General features: G+C 52.7%; 1 protein-coding gene across 1 annotated transcript in view; it reads right to left on the bottom strand.

The window, feature by feature from the left end:
- The window catches only part of CARD14 (caspase recruitment domain family, member 14), a 24355-nt gene extending 4676 nt beyond the window's left edge, over nt 1-19679 (bottom strand). The window contains exons 1-16 of the mRNA XM_006869645.1: nt 19469-19679; nt 18099-18236; nt 15006-15331; nt 13975-14142; nt 13493-13612; nt 13225-13350; nt 11624-11779; nt 10947-11066; nt 8971-9107; nt 8344-8438; nt 6473-6533; nt 6110-6302; nt 3968-4094; nt 3478-3721; nt 2565-2628; nt 2049-2181 (exon numbers count right to left, since the gene is read on the bottom strand). Of these exons, the coding sequence (XP_006869707.1) occupies nt 2049-2181; nt 2565-2628; nt 3478-3721; nt 3968-4094; nt 6110-6302; nt 6473-6533; nt 8344-8438; nt 8971-9107; nt 10947-11066; nt 11624-11779; nt 13225-13350; nt 13493-13612; nt 13975-14142; nt 15006-15331; nt 18099-18236; nt 19469-19679 (2419 nt within the window). The remainder of the gene's footprint in view (nt 1-2048; nt 2182-2564; nt 2629-3477; nt 3722-3967; nt 4095-6109; nt 6303-6472; nt 6534-8343; nt 8439-8970; nt 9108-10946; nt 11067-11623; nt 11780-13224; nt 13351-13492; nt 13613-13974; nt 14143-15005; nt 15332-18098; nt 18237-19468) is intronic.
- Nucleotides 19680-21975: the final 2296 nt, after the last annotated feature.

Genomic DNA, 21975 nt, shown 5'->3' on the forward strand with positions numbered 1-21975 from the left:
CCACCCCAAGGCTAGCTCTGCCTCACACCACTGACACCCTTGGTTCATCAGCTCTGGGCTTCCAACAGGACCAGTCCAGAACATCTGCATTTCCACCACAAATATGTGGAATCAGAGTCCTGGTGTTTCAATGGTTAAGCACTTAGCTGCTAACTGAAAGGTGAGTGGTTCAAATCCACCAGCCGTTCCCGGCAGTTGGCTCCCATAAAGATGACAATCTTGGAAACTCTATGGAGCAGTTCCACTCTGACCTACAGGATCACTGTGAGTAGGAATAGACTTATGCAATAGGTTTTGTAGTTTTATAGGGAATCAGCGTCTATACTTCAACAACATCCAGGGTGAGTCTTATGTCTGCTCTGGGATCTAAACTGTAGGTTCTGATTCTGTATTTCTGGGGTGGAAATGCACATTTTTAGTAGAAGGTGAAACTAGAATGAACCAGCTCAAAGCCATAGTCCAAACTGAGCTCCGCAGGAGCAATTTCATTGCAGTTTCCTTGTTTGGCCCATACACAAGAGAGAAAATGGGTTTTCTTCCTTTCACCCAAACCCCTCCGCAACCTTGCCCTGCTGGGGCAGATAGTCCCCACCTTTTCTCACGTGCGTCTCTTTACTCAGATCTTATTTATATTCTCTGGTGTCATTTCATAGAATGCACCCAAGATACTTTTCTAGAAAAAGAAATCTTTAAAGCTATTTTGCTGTTAACTGTCAGTGACCCTATGCACAACAGAACAAAACACTGTCCAGTCCTGCCTCACGCCCATGATCAGTTGGGGACTGGACTGCTATGATCCACAGGGTTTTCAGTGGCTGATTTTGGGAAGTTGAGAGCCAGAGTTAGACAGCTGTTTTACTCTGGAGGCTCCAAATGAAACCTGCTCAGCTTCCAATACCAAAAAAGCCAGACCCACTGCCATGGGATCAGTTCCCACACTTTGTTACTCCTAAGTGCTGTCCAGTCAGTTCTGATACATAGCAAGCCTATACAGGGTTTTTGAGGTTGTAAATCTTTTTGAGAGCAGAAAGCCTCATCTTTCTCCCATGGAGTGGCTGGTGGGCTCGAACCACAGACCTTGTGGTTTACAGCCCAGTGCTTGTCCTTCAGCCTCACTAGTACTGTTGGTTCAGCATCTTAGTATGCAAACCACTAATGCAGCAGGTGGTGGCTGCTCACCAGGCGCCCTGGGCAGGAATTGAACCTGGGTCTCCCACACATAAAGGGAGAGTTCTTCCACTGGAACATCCCGGCTTTGCAACAAACAGTTTGTTATTGTTGTTAGGTACCGTGGAGTCGGTTCCAACTCATAGTGACCCTGTAAAGGGTTTCCGAGGCTGCAAGTCTTTATGGGAGCAGAAAGCCTCATCTTCCTCCCGCGGAACCGCTGGTAGTTTTGAACTGACAACCTTGAGTTTAGCAGCCTGATTCGTAACCACTATGCTACCAGAGCTCCTATTTACTTCACTCTAAATGCATGCTGGGCAGTCTGCCCTGCATGGTTTCACATGGGGCGTGGGACAGGAGGGAGGGTTGTCACTCTGACCTCTGTATTCTGACCCCAGCACTGGCTGCACAGATGCTTCCCTAGTTGAACCCATAATGTTGAGCTTAACTAGGAATCCCTATTAAACAAAAGGTTAAAGGTTCAGGTCCACCCAGAGGCACCTCAGAAGAAAGACCTGGTGATCTGCTCCCAAAAACTCAACCACTGAAAACCCCATGGACCCCGTTCTCTCTGTCACACGTGGGGACACCGTGAGTCACAGTGGACTGAATCGCAGCTGGTTCCGCTCAGCCTCTGCACAAAAGCAGGTAGAGTTTAGTTAAGGTTGTTTCTGTTATTAAGTGGACAGAGTCAGTTCCGACTCATAGCGACCCTGTAAACCACTGTAGCAGCCAAAAGCCTCATCTTTCTCCTGTGGAGTGGCTGGTGGGCTCAAACCGCTGATCTTGTGGTTTGCAGTCCAGTGCTAACCCTACAGAGATTATTCTTCTTCAAATGCAGAGAATGATGTCACCCCGACCAGCACCACTGGACTGCTCACACCCCCCATCAGCCTCACCTTCCAACTTGCTGGGCTCTGATTGGCCCCCATCCAAGGATGAGCACAGAGGGCTGGCCTTGGTTTTGTCCATGCTGATGATGCGAACAAGCTTCTGGGGGGTCCCAGAAGGCTGCTACAGATGGGGGGCAGAGGAGAGGAAGGATAAGGGGGTACTGAGGCACTGACATGGGACCTGGGCCTGCCTGGACCCTGCCCCATCAGGCCACACCCACTAAACACTGAGGGTGCTGGGACACAGAGGAAGGAGCAGGCAGACAGGAGGGGTCGTGAGGCAGGGGGGCTGGGAGAGTGGAGGACCCCAGATCTGAGGGAGTAAGAGAAGCAGGCCCCGAGGGTGGAGGGAAAGCCTGGGCCCCGAAACAGCTGCGTGAGACCAGGCTGTGATACCATGGGGGCTCCTGTGGTGAGTACGTAGGCCCTCCCTCCCCTGCAGATGGTGTGAGCTGGGTCCTGAGGTCAGCTAGGAAGGGGCAGTCCCCCGGAGTGGACCCTCACCTTACGGGCGGCCGTGCTCTGTTGTGCCATGTCCTGGATGGTGTCGATAAGCAGATGCTGGGCCCTGCAGTGAGCGAGGAAGCTGACCAGCTGCCCGTCAGCCCACCCTGAACAGCCCGAGGGCTCGGCCCTCCCCCTAATGTTGGCTTCACACCAGTGAAGTCTCCTAGGTGACTCTAATGAACAACCAGGGTCGCGGACTCTACCCCAGAACCCGGTTACTCAAAGTGTGGTCCACAGGCCGAATCCCATCCCAGGTGACGAGGGCTTGAGAAATTTTCTGTGAACTGTAGGTCTGGCCTTGAGCCTTCGAGATGCCCAGAGATTGACCTCTAACATGTTGCCCCCACTGTAGGTTGTCCCCACTGGGTGGCACACATAGTAGCTAAAACATTCAACTGCTCAACAAAAGGTTAGACATTCGAGTCCCCCGAGACATGTTTCACAAGAAAGACCTAGCAATGTACTTCAGATAAATAAAACACTGAGACCCTCACGGGACACAGTTCTACTCTGACACTCACGGGGTCACCGTGAATTAGCTCAGTGAATACCGCTTTGGGGATTTTTTTGGTAGGCTGACCAAGTGTCCTGATTTGCTCAGAACTCAGGGGCTTCCTGGGATGTGAGACTTGGCAGTGCTAAGAGACAAACTGAGATGTCTAGTTACCCTGCTCTTAGGAGACCACTGGCTCCATCTGGAGATATCTGGTTGGTAGAGACCAAGGCTGCTGCTCAACATCCCACAACACCCAGGATGGAATGACCTAGCCCCAAAGGTCCTTAGTACAGTGGTAGGGAAACTCTGTTCTAGAATGTTCTAGAACTGAGGTCCATTTTCAAGAGGGAAAAGTGCCTATCACCCAGAGATGCCGACCTCAGCCAGGACACTGGAGTGTCACAGTCAACTCACCGTGAGTAGTTAGGGATGGCCCCGTGGTCAGTATCCTTCATGGTGTAGGGGCTGACGCGGTGGGCGTGCCAGCGGCCCCGGCCCTGGCCCTGGCACAGTGTGTTGGTGACATGCAGAACTTCATTGCAGTTCACCTGTAGATCCCCCTCCTCCCTGCCCTCCATGGCCATGTTGACCCGGATGTAGAATGAGTCCCCCGAAGTGGCCACCTTGGCCTCCAGGTCTTGGACCAGCTTCTTGTACCCTGAGAAAAGGAGGCATGAGCTGCCACCCACACAATGGGGTCTGGAGACTGTTCTAGAAGGTGAGCGTGAGCGAGGAAGGCCACCGTTCTAGAAGGTGAGCGTGAGCGAGGAAAGCCAGGCCCTGGCATCCTGGCTACTGTGGGCGTCTTCACAGACGTGGGCACTCCTGACTGAGTCCCCCTCCCTGGCCCAGGGGTCAGTCGCGGAAGCAGTGGCAGACGGGGGACAGGGACTGGGCAGTGTACCATCCATGTTGACCTTCACAGACAGGCAGCAGAAGCCGTCCACCCGCCCCAAGAGTCTGATGGCCTGCTCCAGGGTTGTGCCTTCCAGAACAGCTTTGAACTGGGGCTCCGTGGCTTCGTAATCAACCTAAGGACACATTGCAAGGGTCCATCTCAGAAACGAGGATTCTGGGCTCGTGGGCTAGTAGTGAGGAACCTGGGAGGAGGGTTCTGGAGGTAGATACAGTGTACGCCACAGTCAACAGATTTATCTGTCACCCACATGCCTCGTGGAAATCAAAGGCCACATGCATCAGAGCCTCGGTCGCAGGCTAGGTCAGGCACCTGGATGCAGGACATCACGTTCCACCATGCTGACTCTGTGCCCGACAGCCCTGATCACCAACCCTTCCCCAAGACACTGGACACTTACTGTCCAACATCACTAGCTGTGTCCTCTTAAATGTATGAGCCTTTATAGTGTGAGGAGGAACCCGTGGTGTGAAACTGTAGAATACACTCTGGCCTGACAACCACAGATCGGCAGGGGAAACCCACCAGCTGCTCCTCGGGAACCCTGCTCAATGTCACTGAGTTGAAACCGATTTGACAGCACTTAATAACAATGACATAGTGTCAAGGAGCCCTAGTCGTGCTGTGGGTTAAGCACCAGGCTGCGAACCCATCAAACCCATCAGCCGCTCCATAGGAGGGAGATGAAGCTGTCTGCTCCCCTAAAAACTTAGGATCTCAGGAACCCTGTACAGACTCGCCGTGAGTGGGGGTCGGCTCGAAGGCCCTGGGTTTGGTTTTGGCTTCATTTTGTTAAAGGAGTCCCTGCAAAATGCAAATGGTTAACATGCTCAGTGGTCAGCGGAAGTTCAGAGGCTCAAGGCCACCCAGGAAGAAAAGGTCTGGAGATTTAAATTCCAAAAATCTCAACGGCTGAAAACCCTGGGGCGCAGTTCTACTCTGATACATAAGGGGGGCACCATGAGTGGGATCTACTTATGAAAAATCATCCACTGAGAACCCTGTGGGCACAGTTCTACTCTGACACACACGGGGCACCATGAGTGGGATCTACTTATGAAAAATCATCCACTGAGAACCCTGTGGGCACAGTTCTACTCTGACCACACGGGGGCATCATGAGTGGGATCTACTTATGAAACATCATCCACTGGGAACCCTGTGGGCACAGTTCTACTCTGACACACACGGGGCACCATGAGTGGAATCTACTTATGAAATATCATCCACTGAGAACCCTGTGAGCACAGTTCTACTCTGACACACACAGGGCTCCATGAGTTGACGCCAACTCCATGGGAACTGATTACTGGTATATTTTAATAAAACAATAAAAAACAAAACAAAATTCACTGTCATGGAGTCATAGAGAGACTATGAAAGAATCAAATCGAGATGTGTTTTCAAACTGTTAGAAGTGAAGTCACCCCATTAGGGTACCAGGATGCTGCCTCACCCACAGCTTACAACTGAGACTCCTGAGAGGAATGAGGGTGTTTTGTGTAGTGTGGCGTGGAGAAAGAACATGGGACCACACTGGTATTAGGAGCTCCATGTGCCAATCATTTAGGACAAAAGAGATGTTCATCTGCCATATGGAAGCCCTGGGACTCACCTGCCTTATCCCCTGACCCCTCCAGGGACAAAAGAACTACTCCAGGTATGGCGGGGTGGTGGCGCCTGTTTGCACATTGCTTGGTATTTTTGAAAGCTGATATGTAATAATTCTGTTTTCACATCACAAAAAACTCACCCTCCGCAACCATAATAAGGAAAAGTTGTACGGTGATGGTTTCTGTGTTTTTTTATAGAAAAAGTGCTTAGAAATACCCCTGCTGAGAGGCCAACTGGCCCGTCCCTGTCATTTTCCTGTCCCTTCATAGAGTCTCATGAGGGGCGGGGTCTCGCGGAGGGCGGGGCTCTAGGGGCGGGGCCTCGGAATAAGGGGATATCTAGTTGGCAAGGTTGAAGGTTCCACCCAGCTCCTCTAAGGAGCACACAATTCCAAATTGGCCCAAGAAGAGCCGGGCCATGGGTAACACACCTCTTCAAGTCTGATGTAATGGTGCCGGTGACCGGCCCACTCCTGGAACTGACCTTGCCAAGTCCGGAGGGCCGGCACCCGCTCACCATCACAATCTGGGTGCCTGGGCGCAGCGCCATCTCATCAGCTGCCGATCCGGGGGTTACTCGGTGGATGAAGATGCCCGTGCTGTTTCCTCCAATAACGCTGATCTGATTCAACAATGCGTGTCCCTGGAAAGTCAGCCCGGTGACCTGGCTAGTGATCCGGCGAGCTGGCCGCCGCCGCACAGGCATACTGCTGCTTGAAGGACACGGGCTGGTGCTAGAAGTGACCAGGTGATGCACGCTGGGGCATCCTAAAGACACCAACTCCAGCTCTCCAGCTAGTCACCAGGAGGCAAGCCACACCTCACCAGTTCCCACCCACCTGTCTCCAATTACCTGTCCCCACTCCCCTGCCCCACTCACCTGTCTGAAACGTAGAGGCCCCCAGAGAAGGGCTGCGAGCCACTGTCTGCATCAAAAAGGCCTAGGAGGGAGTCAGGAGCTTACAGACTGAGCCCAGAGTAGACCAAGACTCCTGGTGGGCCCAGCCCTGACCCTCTACCTCACTAGCTTAGACTGCACCCCGTTCCTCTTCCTCTCCCTGGCCACCCAGAACCTTTGCTTATCTTCTGTAAATTGCAGGATGCAGTAACCAGAGGAGGCTTGCCATGAGGTGGGGGTGCTTGGCCCACATGGTACTGTTTCTGAGTATTTGGGTTTGCTCTTGATGTTTTAAAAGACAGGGAGACTTAACCTAAGTCTGATTTCTGACTCCACTTGAAAAATCTAATCTTTCTGCATGGACTGCATTTCCGCTTTGGCCACCTCCGGCAAACTCCAGGTCACTCTGCTAGCCCCAGCAGGTCCTGACCTGGTAGGATCCTTCCCGGGATCCCCCCAGCTCTAGCAGCCCCCAAAGGTCTGTGGTCACATCTCTGAGCCCAAGAGTACTGACAACCAGTGGAGACCTCACTGTGCCAACTGTGGGAGACCTTGTGCCAACTTGCAATTCTATTTCAATCTGAAAGGAGCTGGCGTATTATAAGGCATTTTCGCTAACATTCATGAAACCAAGATACTGGGTAGAATCCGAACCAACAGAAAGGAGAGGAATAAATAGGTGCTCCGTGTTGTGTTCTCAGTGTAGCCGGTGCCTAGGACGACCCCCTCAGGTTGTCTGATGTGAATGGGAGAGCACAGTCCCTGCCTCAAAGCCCCCTGCATGCAGCGGTGTGGTGTGTGCACCCCCTAGTGGTCATGTGGTGAATTCCAGACAGATGCTAAGTGCCTACTGTGTGAGAGGCGGGCCCAGGTGTGCACAGGTGGGGAAGCAGGGAAGCCCTCCTTATGAGGTACAGTCTTGAGGAAGAGACTGGGCGTGTACACTCCCCTTGGGAATGAGACCTCAGCAGGCAGGCACTGACACACTGCATCTGTCACCTCCTGAAATCACAGGATCCAAGTGTCCACAACTGGGGGGCAGTGTGGGAGAGTGAGACAGAGGGTGGAAGAGGATGTGAGTGTGAACGTGTGTCTCAGTGTTGGGAGTGTTATGTGAGTGTGTGCATATGTATGTGTGAGTGTTGTCTAGGAAAGTCTGAGGAAGTACATGTGCTCAAGGGTTCATGTGTGTCCATGGTGTGTGAGTATGTCTTGTGAACATGTATGTGTGAATGTGAGTGTCTGTGTGTAGATGAGTATGCACACATGTGAAATGTTGCATGACTTTGTGCGAACATGTGGACACTTGTGTCTCTCTGAACATATGTGTATACATGACTCTCTCTCTCTGTGGACACCTGTGTCTCTGTGAACATGTGTGTATACATGATTCTGTGTGTGACTGTGTGGACATCTGGGTCTCTGTGAACATGTGTGTATACATGACTGTGTGTGTTGAGTGTGACAGTGTGGAGGTGCATGTGTGTCTGTGTGTCTGACTGGGTGTACATGAGTGTGTCTGTATGGGGGGGTGATAGCATGTGTGAGGAGTACACACTGGATGTATATGTGTGGGAATCTGCGTGTGTGTATGTCTAGCTCTCTAAACTTGAATGCTGGACTGGACACAGGCCTGCATACAGCCCCCTTGGCCTCCAGGGGGTGCAGACTGGCCCTCCATGTGGGAGCCAGCAACCCTATACCTGGGTTGTCTGAGGCCCAGGGTGGAGCAGTGCAGGTCTGCACCTCCTGACCCTCCCTCACCAGATAAGCAGGCTGCTCCTGCCCACTGCCCCCCCCCCCCCCGCTCCTGGCCGGTGCCGGCTTCAGGGTTCCGCAGGAGGTTTGCTCACCAGCCTTGTCCACGATCTCATAGTCCAGGTCCAAGTCATCTGCCCTGCCCACTGGGGAGGCACTCCGCCCTGTCTCCAGGATTTCCGGAAGGCTGCTGTATGGCGGAAGCAGTGACCTTAGACCTGAAGCCCCTGCCTCCTTCCCTGCCCAAAGCTGACTATGTGACCCCCCCACACCCAGATGAAGGCACATCTATGGAAAACGGCACCTATACCAGGCACTGAATCCCACCCCTGTCCAGACATCGGCCAACAACTGTCCTGTAGATAACTTTCCCATCCTATCCGCTTAAAAACACAAGTCATGTTCATCCATCTCTGACTTAACACCTTCCTGGTTTTCACCAGTGAAAATCGGTCCATGCTGGGCCCAAGGGCATTGTTCTCAGTGTCTTCTCCTTCAACATTTAGCAGAGCAAGGTCATTATCTCTGCCCGGACCCACAGGGGCTCTTGAGCACCAGAACATTCATGTTGACTTGCCAAATGATCTCACAGCTGACCATGAACACAGCCAAGGTTCATAGCAGCTGATCCATGGCACCCCTATCCTTAGCCCCATCCCTACCCAGATGGCTCAGGCTAGATGAGACCCTCCATGTGGGATCCAGCACCGTGCCCTCTCTACCTTAATGACCAGGGTTCCTCCAGGAGGTCCTCTGTGACCCGCTTGTAGAGGGACTGCTGACTGGGTGGCACGGGGCTGCTGGAGCGGAAGCTGGACATGGTGTTCGAGTGGGACCAGGGCTGAGAGGAAAACAGAGTCTGCACAGGGAACTGCCCCCCACCGGTGACACCCACATGGGTGTTGTGCCCACCCAGTACAGTGGAGAGGAGCCAGAGGGAGAGGAAGGAAGAGCTCACTAATGGAGCACCTACTGTGTACCAGGCACTACAACGGCTGCTCTCAGTGTTGTTTACAGTTTAACTCTCTATAAATCTACAAGGTGGGGGTACTATTGTCCCATCTGGAGTCCCTGGGAGACATAAATGGCTAAACATTCTGCTGCTGACTGAAAGGTTCATGGTTCCCACCCAGAGGTACCTCAGATCCCTAGTGGTGCAGTGAGTTAAGCATTAGGTTGCAAACTGCAAGGTCGAGACTGGTTCGAACCCACCAGCTGCTTCTCAGGAGAAAGATGAGACTTTCTGCTCCCATAAAGATTTACAGTTTTGGATTCTTAACCTTTATGGTCACTATGAGCTGGAAACAACTCTGTAGTGGTGGGTTGGGTTTGGTTTCTAGAGGTACCTCAAAAAAAAGATCTGGCAATCTCCTAAAAGGGCACAGCCTTGAAACCCCTATGGAGGGCAGTTTTACTGTGATATGTGTGGGGTGGCCATACACTGGAATCGACTTGAGAGCAACAGACTTGTTTCTTTTTATAAGGAAAGCAACCAGGGCTCACAGAGGCTGAATACTAGTTAGTGAGGGGACTTGCTTCCCACCTGTGGGGAGGGAAAGTAGCCTTCAGAACCCAGATGGGCCAGGTGTACCAGTCAAAATGCTGGGCACATGCTGGAGGACAGCAGGTATGCGACAGGTGATCCCAAACAAGAATTTGATCCATCTTCACAGAACAACTATTCCCTTAGCACCTACAATGTCCCGGACTATTTGGCATACACCTAAGGACAGGTGATATCCTTAGTGGGGTGGGGTGGGGGGGGTTGGCGGAAGACACCAACAGGCTAATACAGACCAGAGTCGTCCAGCAAGGACACCAGGAGCATGGTGGACCAGTCGGGCTGGGTGGCCAAGGGATTTCTGGGGTAGGGGGGGAAAGTGGCATCAAAGCTGACAGAGTGGCCAGGTGGAGAGGGATGGGGTGCATTCCAGACAGCAGGGGTAGAGAAGAGAGGTGGGGAGGAGTGGTCCCCTTAGGGTGAGGAGAGTTGGGGGGGAAAGCCACAGAGAGTACTCTGGCAGAGAGTGGAGCTCAGTGGAGTCCAGTGAGAATGTCTGGGTTCTGAGCCCTGAGGCCCCTCCCCGCACCACCCTGACCACCATCTCCAAAACGAAATCATAGCTGGACTTGGACCTGGGGGCACTGGGGAGCCATGGAGGAGTCTAGACTGGGAGGAACCTGATTGGATCAGCCTGGAGGTTGGCTTGCTCAGGCCCTGGATGTGTGCACTCTGGAGAGAGAGAGGACAGATTTCTGCACTCTCCCCACGGGTTAGTGAGATTGTCAGCTGAGTGCTGTTGGCCCAGGAAATCAGGGACGCTGGGGTGAAGGCTGCTGGAACCATCCAGAAAGAAGCCACCAAGTTCCCCACTGCAGCAGTGGTAAAGGGGTGCCACTTTCCACCTGCTTCTTAACGCCCCTCATCCCAGGAAGTGGCCCTGTTGTCCCACCCTGAGGTCTCATTCCCAAGGGGAGTGTACACTCCCAGTCTCCTCCTTAAGACTGTACTTACAGGAGGGACACCCCACGTCTCGTCTCCCCTTGGCCAAAGGGTATGCACAGAAACAGGGAGACCCAGGTACTGGAAGCTCAGTGAGGTTGGAACCCCAACAACTGACTGTTGAAAGTGGCACCAGCCCTTCCCCATGGGAATGAGAAGGAAGTTCCCCTTAGTTGGAGGCCAGAGGAACGGTACCTCAGTGGAGCTAAGGAGGTCCCCGCTGCTAATGTCTGCCTGTGGGCAGATGGCATACATCCGGACCAGCCGCTGTTTACCAGGCACACAGGGCTCCTGGGGCTCAGTGTCCTCCTTGGCCTGCCAAGACAGAGGTGGGCTGGTTAGCACAGAATGCTTATCTTGGGCTCTGGCCCAGTTACCATCACCCATTTCTGCCAGGACAACCGCCACGCCCACCCTCTACATCTGGCAGGTAAAAAGAAAGGTCTGGGACCCGGTCCCACAGGAGGTATAGCCTGAGAAGTTTGTTCCCTACTTATTATAAAAACTGCATGAACTCACACAATACTCTGAGGGGGAGACACTGATTAGAGCAGAAAATAAAGTCCACCCATCATCCCACTAGAGTCCCCTGGGTGATCCTAACCCTAAGGTTGGGAGGTTAGAGGGCACTTTGGACCCTGGAAAAGGCCTGGTGATTTACTTGATCCATCAGTTCCTGAACACACCATAGAGCACACATCTACTCAGGCACAAGGCCAACACCCAGACATAACCCCAACACTCAGAAACCACACTGTTAGCTTCTTGGTGTCTGTCCTTCCTGGACCCTATCTGCAGCTAGGAGCTGCCTACGGGGGGGGGGGGGGGGGGGGCAGCCCTCTGCATCCCTCGAATCCCTCACCTGGGGAAGCACTCACCCCATTTAGTGAGTCTGTTTGAAGCTTGGGTAGCTGTTTGCGCAACTCACAGATTTCCTCCGTCAGCTCAAACACTTTTCTGCGGAGCGAGTCCTTCTCCACCAGCCTCTGAGAAATCTCCATCTGGGCTCCATCTCTGGCTGCGTATGCCTGGGGGCCAGAGGCAGTGAGACCCCCACACTTCACCCACATGTGTCACAAGACGATCAAGGAGAGTCTCTGGCACAGCAAGTGGCTCTGCTCCTTTTCTGCATTTAATCTGAACTCATCCAACATGGCCCAAACTCAGATTTCATCCCAAGATGTGCAGGTAGATAGATGTACACAGCTTTAATAAAATCTGATACTTGGGGTTGAGGGTACTTGAAATGAGTCCCTGGGTGGTAGGCATGGTTGACACCTGTGGCTGCTAATTTTAAAAGATTGAAAGAGTCAAGTCGACCCAGCGGTGCCTCAGAAGAAGAGCCTGGTGATCTACTTATGAAAAACCATCCACTGAGAACCCTGTGGGCACAGTTCTACTCTGACACACACGGGACACCATGAGTGGGATCTACTTATGAAAAATCATCCACTGAGAACGCTGTGGGCACAGTTCTACTCTGACACACACGGGACACCATGAGTGGAATCTACTTATGAAAAATCATTCACTGAGAACCCTGTGGGCACAGTTCTGCTCTGACACGGGGCACCATGAGTGGAATCTACTTATGAAACATCATCCACTGAGAACCCTGTGGGGCACAGTTCTACTCTGACACACACGGGGCACCATGAGTGGGATCTACTTATGAAAAATCATCCACTGAGAACCCTGTGGGCACAGTTCTACTCTGACACACACGGGGCACCATGGGCCAGTTGTGGACCATGGAATCTGGTTCCTGAAATGGAGACAATTTCTCAGACATTGACAGGGGCACTGTAGGATAAGCAATGGACTTCTAATTACAAGGTCACTCCTTGGACACCCCATCCAGGGTTGCCAAGGGTCAGAACCAATTTGACGGCGCTCGGTAACAACATAGCCCAGAAATAAAAGCCAAAGGGATCTGACCGACAGTGGACACAACAGGAAGGGTGAAAGGAGGCAGTGGGGATTTCAAAGACCATGTGTCGACCACGGGAACAATGGACAGTTGCTGCCAAGTCGTTCCAATTCCTGGTGACCTCGTGTGTCAGAGTAAAATCACACTCCATTGGGCTTTCGGTGGTTGATTTTTTTGGAAGTAGGCAGCCAGGCCTTTCTTCTGAAGCATCTCTAGGTGGACTCAAACCTTCAATCTTTTGGTTAGCAGCTGAGCTATTTGTATTTGTGTCAGCCAGGGATTTCTGCTACCCACTGCCATCGGGTCAATTCCGACTCATAGTGACCGTACTGGACAAAGTAGAACTGCCCCAGCGAGTTTCCAAGCAAATCTTAACTGGAGCCGGCTGCCTCATCTTTCTCGAGGAGCGGCTGTGGGCTTGAACCAACGACCTTTTGATCAACAGTACAACGCTTATCCCACTGCACCACCTGAATTCCTTATCAATCTGGAACCGCCTGCCACCATGAGGCGCTCTCCTGGGCAGGGTCCCCGCTTAGATACCTGGTCTCGCTCTTTCTGAAGCTCAGCCATCTGTCCCTGGAGGGCGTTCATCTTCTCCTTGTACAGCTCACAGTCCACCTGGGTTTTCTGGAACTGCATCAGAGTCTTCTCCTTCTCTTCCCAGTACTGCTCAGGGCGAAACACTGAATCACCCTGTGTTTCCTGACTGCCCCACAAACTTCACTGTGACCTCGAGGACAGAGCAGAGAGTGTGAGCTAGTGCTCACTAGCTTTGCTGGTCCCCAGAGAGAGGAGGACACGCCATCACCTGCTTGCGCTGTCTCTCGGCGGCCACGGCCCGTGCCCTCAGTGAATGGATCCGATCCACCAGCTCCTGTTTGCTCTCCCGGGCCTCGTCCAAGCTCTGTTCTAGGATGTCCTTCTCCACCTGGGGCCAAGACAGGTCAGCCGGGGTTCAGCCAGGAAGGCTGCTCCCTGAGAAGGCAGCCCCACCGAGTCCTGAGACTAAGACTGGATGTCAGATGGACTTCACCTCCTCAGGCAGGAGTAGAGGCCCTGAGTGGTGCACACAGTGCTCGGACCAGAGATCCCTTGGAAGAAAGGCCTGGTAATCCACTTCTGGAAAAGCAGCCATGGAAACCCCTATGGAGTGCAGTCCTTCTCATACACGTGGTGCCATCAGGAGTCAAAATGGTGTGGCTTGTTTTTGGTTAGGGCGTTAGGGACAGACACTGGGAAGTAGGTGCCCAGCAAGTCCCCAGGGCTGGAAGCTGCACCTTCAGGACCTACCACACTGAAGGTCAGCGATCTGAGCTTCTCATTTTCCTCCTTCAGACGGCTCACTTCCTCATCTTCCGACTCCAGGCTGTTGGCCATCTGCAGGGAGCGCTCTTGAAATTCCCGCTCACAGGAGGAAGCCACCTTCGCCCGCTGCAGCTCCTGCTTCATCAGGTACAACTGGTCCAGGAAGGAGTGGGAGGAAGACCCTGTCAGAGCCATGAGCAGCCCCCCTTTCCTCCTGGGTGAACTGCTCCGGCATTCAGGAGGGCGTCCAAACTCCAGGAAAAGTGTGTCTCTCTCTCTTTGGCAAGTGAGCCTTGTGTGATAGGTGAGGCATGACCACCGTTGCATTACCAGGCTGGGGAATGGGACAAGGAGCCCTGGGAGTCCGCCCCACACCATGTCTGTGTCTCTCATTACAAAGATTGTCAGCGTGGCCAGAGGGGCCAGGGCATGTTCGCTTTAGCAGTCTGACTGCTCTGCTTTTCCTGTTCTTAGAAATGCATCAGATCAAAGGCTTTGAGATTCCTGAAAAGCAGTACACAGAGAAAGATGAAGGCCAAGTCCAGTTGGGGCAGGGGCTGGGGAACGTAGGACATGTCTCCTGGACCTGCCATCACCCCTGCAGTGACGCCACTTCCCACCCAGTGTGCTGTCTGTCCAGGGTGATGCTCTGGAAAGCCACCTTGCTGGACCCTGCTGTCCCTCTTCCTGTGGACGGGGCTTTGAGAGGCCCTGACTTGCCTTCACTTGGCAGTCCACCAAGGAAGAAGGGGCAGGGAGTCTTTTCCTGGGAGGCATGCTCATGAAGTCTGGAAAACAAGGTGCCCTGTGCACCTAGGCTTGCCGGCGGGGAACGGTGTTCCAGACAAATGGAACAGTGAATGAAAAGGCACCGGGGCAGAGGGCCAGAGTCCACCAGTCAAAGAACCAGCAGCAGGGCGCCCCCTCCCTCCTTCTGCAAGCTCTCCACTGCCTCCTCCTCCCCCCACAACCCCTTCCACACGCCCACCTCCCCCCAGCCCCTCCCCCACGCCCACCTCCTCCTGCAGGCCTCGGCAGCGTGTGGTGGCCAGCTCCTTGTCCTGCAAGGCACTGCTGTAGTGCAGGGAGAGGTTAAGCAGTTCATCCTTCAGCTTTAGCACCTCGTGAAAGTGGGTGCTGACCTCGCGCTTCATGCGGCCGTGGTCGGCCTCCAGCTCTCGCAGGCTGTCCACACGGGCCTCGGCCAGGCCCAGGCGTTCCTGCAGCTGCCGACATTGCTCCCGCAGCGCCACCTTCTGCCGCTGCTCCTGACTCAGCTCCTCCTGCAGGCTGCCAATGGCCCCAGCCAGGCACTCGGTCAGCTTGGACGTCTCAATGAGCCCTGTGGAGATACGGGGGACAGGTGGGCCCAGGGCCAGTGAGACATGACCCCTGATTCCCCAAACTCCCAAACCAAGCCCACTGTCATTGAGTTCTTTCTGCATCTCATGACCCTACAGTCACCCTACCTGGCCGAGCAGAGCTGCGCCATAACGTTTCTGAGATTGTAAATCTCTCCAGAAACACACAGCATCATAGGGCTCCCACAGAGCAGCTGGTGGGCTTGAACCACCAACCTTGCAGTTAGCAGCCCAACACTTAACCCGCCGCACTACCAGGTCTCCTTTCTAACTGTCTAGCAGGACTCTGTCCCTAATCTGTTGGTTTCATTAAGAGCACCTGGGCCTCAACCAGACCTGGTATTTTTGCTAAGAAAGTAGTACGACTCCCAACTTGGGAAGGAGGAAATAGCACCCACTGTGTGGAAAGCTCACTCCCAGGGTGGTCTCCTCATCCACCTGCTTATTCAGTCAGACACAACATGGTGGAGACATGCTTAGTATTATCCTGTACTAATGTATCCTAAGAAACATCATCCTAAGAAATCTGCTGCACAAGACCTTTTTAAAGTGTTGAAGAGCAAAGATGTCAGCTTGAGGACTAAGGTGCGCCTGACCCAAGCCATGGTATTTTCAGTAACCTCATATACATGTGAAAGCTGGACAGTGAATAAGGAAGGCCATAGAAGAATCGATGCATTTGAGTTATGGTGTTGGAGGAGAATATTGAAAGTGCCATGGGCTGCTAAAAGAACCAACAGATCTGTATTGGAAGAAGTGCAGCCAGGGTGCTCCTTGGAGGCCAGGAGGGCCAAACTTCATCTCTCATACTTTGGACATATTGTCAGGAGGGACCAGTCACTGGAAAAAGATACCATGTTTAGTAAAGTGAAGGGTCAGAGGAAAAGAGGAAGACCCCTAGGAGATGGATTGGCACAGTGGTGGGTGCAATTGGCTCAGGGTTGGCAACAATAGTGAGGTTGGCCCAGGACCGGGGACAATGTCTCCTTCTGTTGTGCATAGTTGGTGCCGACTCGATGGCCCCTAACGACAACAATAGGAAACCCATAAGGTATGTGACTATCTATATAGAATAGAACTCTATATAAACCAATTGCTCTGAAACTTGTCTAAGTCATACATTCTTTGCTGGAATTTTATGGAGTCAGATTGCTGAACCTTTCTCCCACAGTACTGCTGCATGGGTTCAAACCACCGAACTTTCCATTTAAATAAGTCCACTGCCATTGAGTGGATCCCAACTCATAGTGACCGAGCGGAACTCTTCCTTAGGGTTTCTGAGACTGCAAATCATTAAAGGAACAGACTGCTTCATCTGTGCTCCTCTGAGCAGCTGGTAGATTTGAACTGCTGACCTTGTGGTCACCAGGGCTCAATCAGTGCTTGAGTGCAGCCATTTACAGCATCAGGGACCTGTGGACACCCCTGGGTAAGGTATGTTCTCGACAGAGTACCTAGCTCCACAGACGGTCTGGTCTAGCCAAACCAGGAAAACGACAGCTGTTTTAGCCACTGTTCTGAGTTCTGTGAGCCCCACTCCTGTGGAGGCCTACACACAAAAACTCCTCCAGGGAGAGAAAATTAGTAAGCTAACTAAAATGGTCTTACCTCCCACCGAGCAGGAGTGGGATTTACTTAGGGGGTGGGGAAATGCACAGAAAATTCTCCATGAGGCTTCGGGCTCCGCCTTAACTCCCCACACCACAATATAGAAGTCTCTACCATCCTCCATCTACCCCCAGCTCCCAAGTGTCCTGACTGGGACACGGGTCTGGACAGCCCTCTCAACTCCATCAAATGGACAGAGAGGGGAAAGCAAGCTCCCCAGAATCAGGCATGCTTCCTCTTGGCCACTGTCTCTAAAACACAGGCTTCTGGCCCACGTGAGAGGTCTTCATGCTGAGGGGTAACAGTTAGGGGTCTTCATGCCAAGGAGTAGTTAGGGGTCGGTGTGCTGAGGGGTAGTTGTTCTTGTTGTGTGCTGTGGAGTCGGTTCCGACTCATAGCGACCCTGGATTGTTGTTGTTGTTATGTGCCGTGGAGTCGGTTCCGACTCATAGTGACCCTGTACAGGGTTTCCGAGGCTGTAAATCTTTACGGGAGCAGAAAGCCTCATCTTTCTCCCGCAGAACAGCTGATAGTTTCGAACTGCTGACCTTGAGGTTAGCAGCCCAAGTTGTTGTTGTTGTTGTTAGGTGCCATTGAGTTGGTACCTTATGCACAGCAGAACGAAACACTGTCCGATCCTGGGCCAACCTCAGTATCGTTGCCACGCTTGAGCCCATGGATACTGCCACTTGGCCAATCCACCTCACTGGGGGTCTTCCTCTCTTTCTCTGACCCTCCACCCTACCAAACATCATATCCTTCTCCAGCAACTGGTCCCTCCTGACAGTATGTCCAAAGTATGAGAGACAAAGTCTGGCCATCCTGGCCTCCAAGGAGCACTCTGGCTGCACTTCTTCCATGACAGATCTCTTGGTTCTTTTGGCAGCCCATGGCACTTTCAACTCTTAACACCATAACTCAAATGCATCAACTCGCAGCCCAAGTTAGGGGCAGATAGATTCCTTCTCTTCCTCCCCGTGGCGTGGTTAGTGGGACAGCAGTATTGCAGAATGAGAATCTTTGGCAGAAAGCTATGGGGTCCACATTTGGACCAGCAGCAGGCAAGGTGGGGCCACCCCAAGGAAACCGAACTTTCCCAAGAAGCTCAGGCCCAGGGTCCCAATGAGCACCAGCTCTCACCACTGAAGTTGCCGAAGTCCACTTCCGGCCGCAGCCCAGTGACCAGGGTGTAGACATCAGGGTTGTGGAATTTGAGACTCTCCAGAAATGCGATGGCCCCATTCTTCCCACGAGTCTTCAGCAAGTCCAGCAAGTGCCCTGGAAGAGAAGACACCTGCAGCTAACTGGGCACTGGGCTGGCATGTCTCAGAATGAGATAATTGTTTAGGCTCTCAGGAGGGAGGAGATGGAGACAGAGATTGGGAGTCCCAGAAGCTGGAAGAGACCAGGGAGAGTCCTCCCCATGCATCTTCGGAGGGAGCACTCCTTGAATTCAGACTCCTGTCCTCCAGGCTGTGGGAGGATGAATTTCCTGTTTCATAGCCACATCCTGCGACATGACATTTTTTTGTTGTTACAGTGACCCTAGGTTAAGTAAGTGAAAGAGATAGGGGTTTCTTTGGGGAAAATTTGACGGGGTCTTGGTTGTACAGATCTGTGACGATGCCCTTTGAAGGGTGAAGGGCACCGTGTGTGAGTTCTCTCACTAAGAGCTGTTATCAGAGGAGGGAGTGAGGGAAGAAGGAAGATGAACCACTGGGCCCAGCTGGCCATGTGGTCCTAGGGACTGAGGTCAGTGGGGGCTGGGTCAGAGGTCTTGTCAGGGGGCTGGGCCAGGGGGTCTTGGGGCCAGGTTTGGGAGCAGGGTTGGGGACTGGAGCAGGGGGCCAAGTCATAGCCAGGTTAGGGGAACAGAGTATGGGAGCTGGGTCGGGGGACCCATCGGGGGCAAATCAGGAGGCTGAGCTGGGTAGGTCATTAAAGTCTGGGAGTCAGGTTAAGGGACTGAGTGTGGAAGACAGATTGGGGGCCGGGGCAGGGGGCACAGTTGGAGACAGGTGGTAGGGGCTGAGTCTGGGAACTGGGTCAGAGTTCAGGTAAGGGAGCTAAATCAGGGGGCTGAGTCCAGGAGCTGGGTAGGGGGGAGACAGGGGACTGATTCTGAGAGCCAGGTCAGGGGACAGGGCCAGGAGACCAAGTCTGGGAACTGGATCTAGTGGGAAAGTCTTGGAGCTGAGTCCAGGGTCAAGTTTGGGAGCTGGGTCAAGGGGCCGAGTACGGGGGGCCAAGTCTGTACACTGAGTTTGAGAGCTGGGGGTGAGGGCTGGGCACTGAGTCTGGGAACCGAGTCAGGGAGCTGAGACTGTGAGCTGGGTCTGGGGGCTAAGACTAGGAATCGGGGCAGGGGTGGGGGGTAGGGCACTGAGTCTGGGAGCCAGGTCTGGTATCTGGGTCTGGGGGCTGAGTCTAGGAGCCAGGGCAGGGGTGGAGGGTGGGGCTGGGGGCTGGGGGCTGGGTCAGGGCTCGGCAGCGTGGTGGCTGGGCCTCACCAGTTCGCATGGCGGTGTTGGTGAGCCGGGGGCCATGAAGTACCTCCTCCTCATCCAGCTGGCCCAGAACGCGGGCCTGACGCAGGTAGGGCGTGAGGCGGCTGGGACTGACGCTGCACACAATCCTACACCGCTGACTGTCTACCATCTCCCACAACTGCTCCTCGTCCAGAGACATCAGGGTGGACTCTGTGCGGCACAGCTCTGCCATGGTTGGAGTGGGAGACCTGGAAAGGGGGCAGGCTGAGATTCAGCCAGGTGGTTGCAGGGCCTGCCCATGCCATGGGGCAGAGAAGGAGGACCCATTTACAGGGTAAGAGACCTAATGGTTTCAGCTTCCCACTCCTTTAGGAAGCTGCTCCAACGTTGGGTGGATTCACTGAACAAAGGAGACGTTAAATCCCAGATCTGTTCTCTCAAGGGATGGAATCTGCAGCTCCACAGGGCCAATAGGGCCTCCGGGGCTCAGAACTGGTTCAAACAGCCTGGTCATGACAGAGGAAAACAAGGGCCGCATATGTGTTGCATAGCAACCAAATCTCTTATGTGTGTGGTTTTTACCCCAGTCACTCCTCGGAAACCCTATACAGGGTCACTATGGGTTGGAACTGACTTGATGGCATTTAACAATAACAAAGAAATAGGCATATTCCTGGTGTGGCGCTGTGGGTTAATGTACTGGACTGCAATGTCGGCTTGAACCACAAGGTCGATGGTTCAAGTTCACCAGCCGCTCCTCGGAAACCCTATACAGGGTTGCTGAGTCAGAACTGACTGGACAGCATTTAACAACAACAAGAAGGAAGCAGGCCCTGCGCAAAGATGACAGCCTACTGACACACTCAAAGCAGCATGGTTGGTGACCATCTTTGAAAGGGGCACAGATACTTGTTTTCTACTTGGGTCAAAACGCCATGAAAGAGATCTGGTTGCTATGCAACATGCATGCGGCCCTTTTCCTATGGGCCGTGGCTGGGACATTTCGAACTGGTACAAAGCCCTGAAAACGTCTCTGTTTAAAGCACAGATATGCCTACTTGTTGAGTTGGTTACTCCTGTGTGTCAGAGTAGAACTGTGCTACATAGCATTTTCCATGTTTGGAAGTAGATTGCCACACCTTTCTTTCAAGGACCAAGGATCGACAAGAACTCCTCACCCACTCACAGGGTTTCCCTAACTCCTGTTGCTTTAGAAAAACCATCATGGTTTTGGCTACGTCCAGTTTCCACCCAAGCATTGAACCTTGATGCCCACGTTCCACCTAAGACCAAGCACTAGGCACCACCTTCTCTATCCAGACCTGAAGCCGAAGCATATCTTACATCATGGCTCACTGTGTTTGTATCTTTTACTCAAAGCAAAAAAGACCAGTGGAGGAGGAGCAGAGGCAATCTGGGTTGGGCAAGTCTCTGAGTAGTTGAGATGGCAGCTTGCCTCTGGGACTGTTTGCACAAAGCACTCCACACAGCTCACTGGGAAAACCCCAGACTGCGGCTCTCCAGGAGTCTCGAATCATACCTGGGAAGGAATCGTACCCAGTCAGCCTCCCACTCCACGGGACACGCCTGGCTTCTGCATTCCGCGGGTGAGCCTCGTCCACACCCGTGTCCCCACCCAACCACTGCTTCTCAGCACTGGGGTTTGCTCCCATGAATCCATGTAAAATGAGCCCAGGTAATGCAGCGGTTAAGCGCTCAGCTTTGAAGCCACCAGCGGCTCTGCAGTAGAAAGACCCGGAGATTTGCTTCCATGAAGATAGAAACCCTCTGGGGCAGTTCTACACTGTCATATGAGGTCGCCGACTGGACAGCACCCAACAGCAACCCATTAAGATGCTTGAGTCTAACCAAAAGGTTGGAGGTTCTAGCCCACCAAGAGCTACCTTGGAAGTAAGGCTTAGCAATTTGCCCTGCTAAAGATGACTGTGTAGCTCTACTCTGTCATATGGAGTATGGCACCTCAAAATAGTAATCTATTGAAAGACTTCAAACATGCATTTAAACTGGGGACAATTGCAAATATAGAGAGAAAGACTGGTTTAAAATATATATGTTGTTGTTGTGAAGTACTGTCAAGTCGGTTCCGACCCATAGCGACCCTGTATAGGGTTTCTGAGGAGCAACTGGTGAGCTTGAACCTCCAACCTTATGGTTTAAACCGACTTTGTGGTCCAGGGCGTTAACCACTAGCACCACACCAGAAGTCCTTAAAAAATATATATATCTTGCAAATTAACAATAACCATGAATAAAAAACACAACCCACTGAGTAAGTGCTAACATTTTATGCTTCAGAGTTCATCGTTTTGCCTTTATGTTGTTTTGTTTATCATGGTTTTGGTGATGGTTTATAGAGCAAGTTAGTTTCCCTCTAACAATTGATACATAGTTTGTTTGGTTACATTAGTTACAGTTCCCTTAATGTAACAGAACTCTTCTCACTTCCTCCCTGGGTCTCCTGCGTGCATTCCTCCTTCTTTCCTGCTTCCTGAGCTTCATTTTGGGGC

Source organism: Chrysochloris asiatica, unplaced genomic scaffold, assembly GCF_000296735.1.
Source record: "Chrysochloris asiatica unplaced genomic scaffold, ChrAsi1.0 scaffold00132, whole genome shotgun sequence".
Classification (NCBI taxonomy): domain Eukaryota; kingdom Metazoa; phylum Chordata; class Mammalia; order Afrosoricida; family Chrysochloridae; genus Chrysochloris; species Chrysochloris asiatica.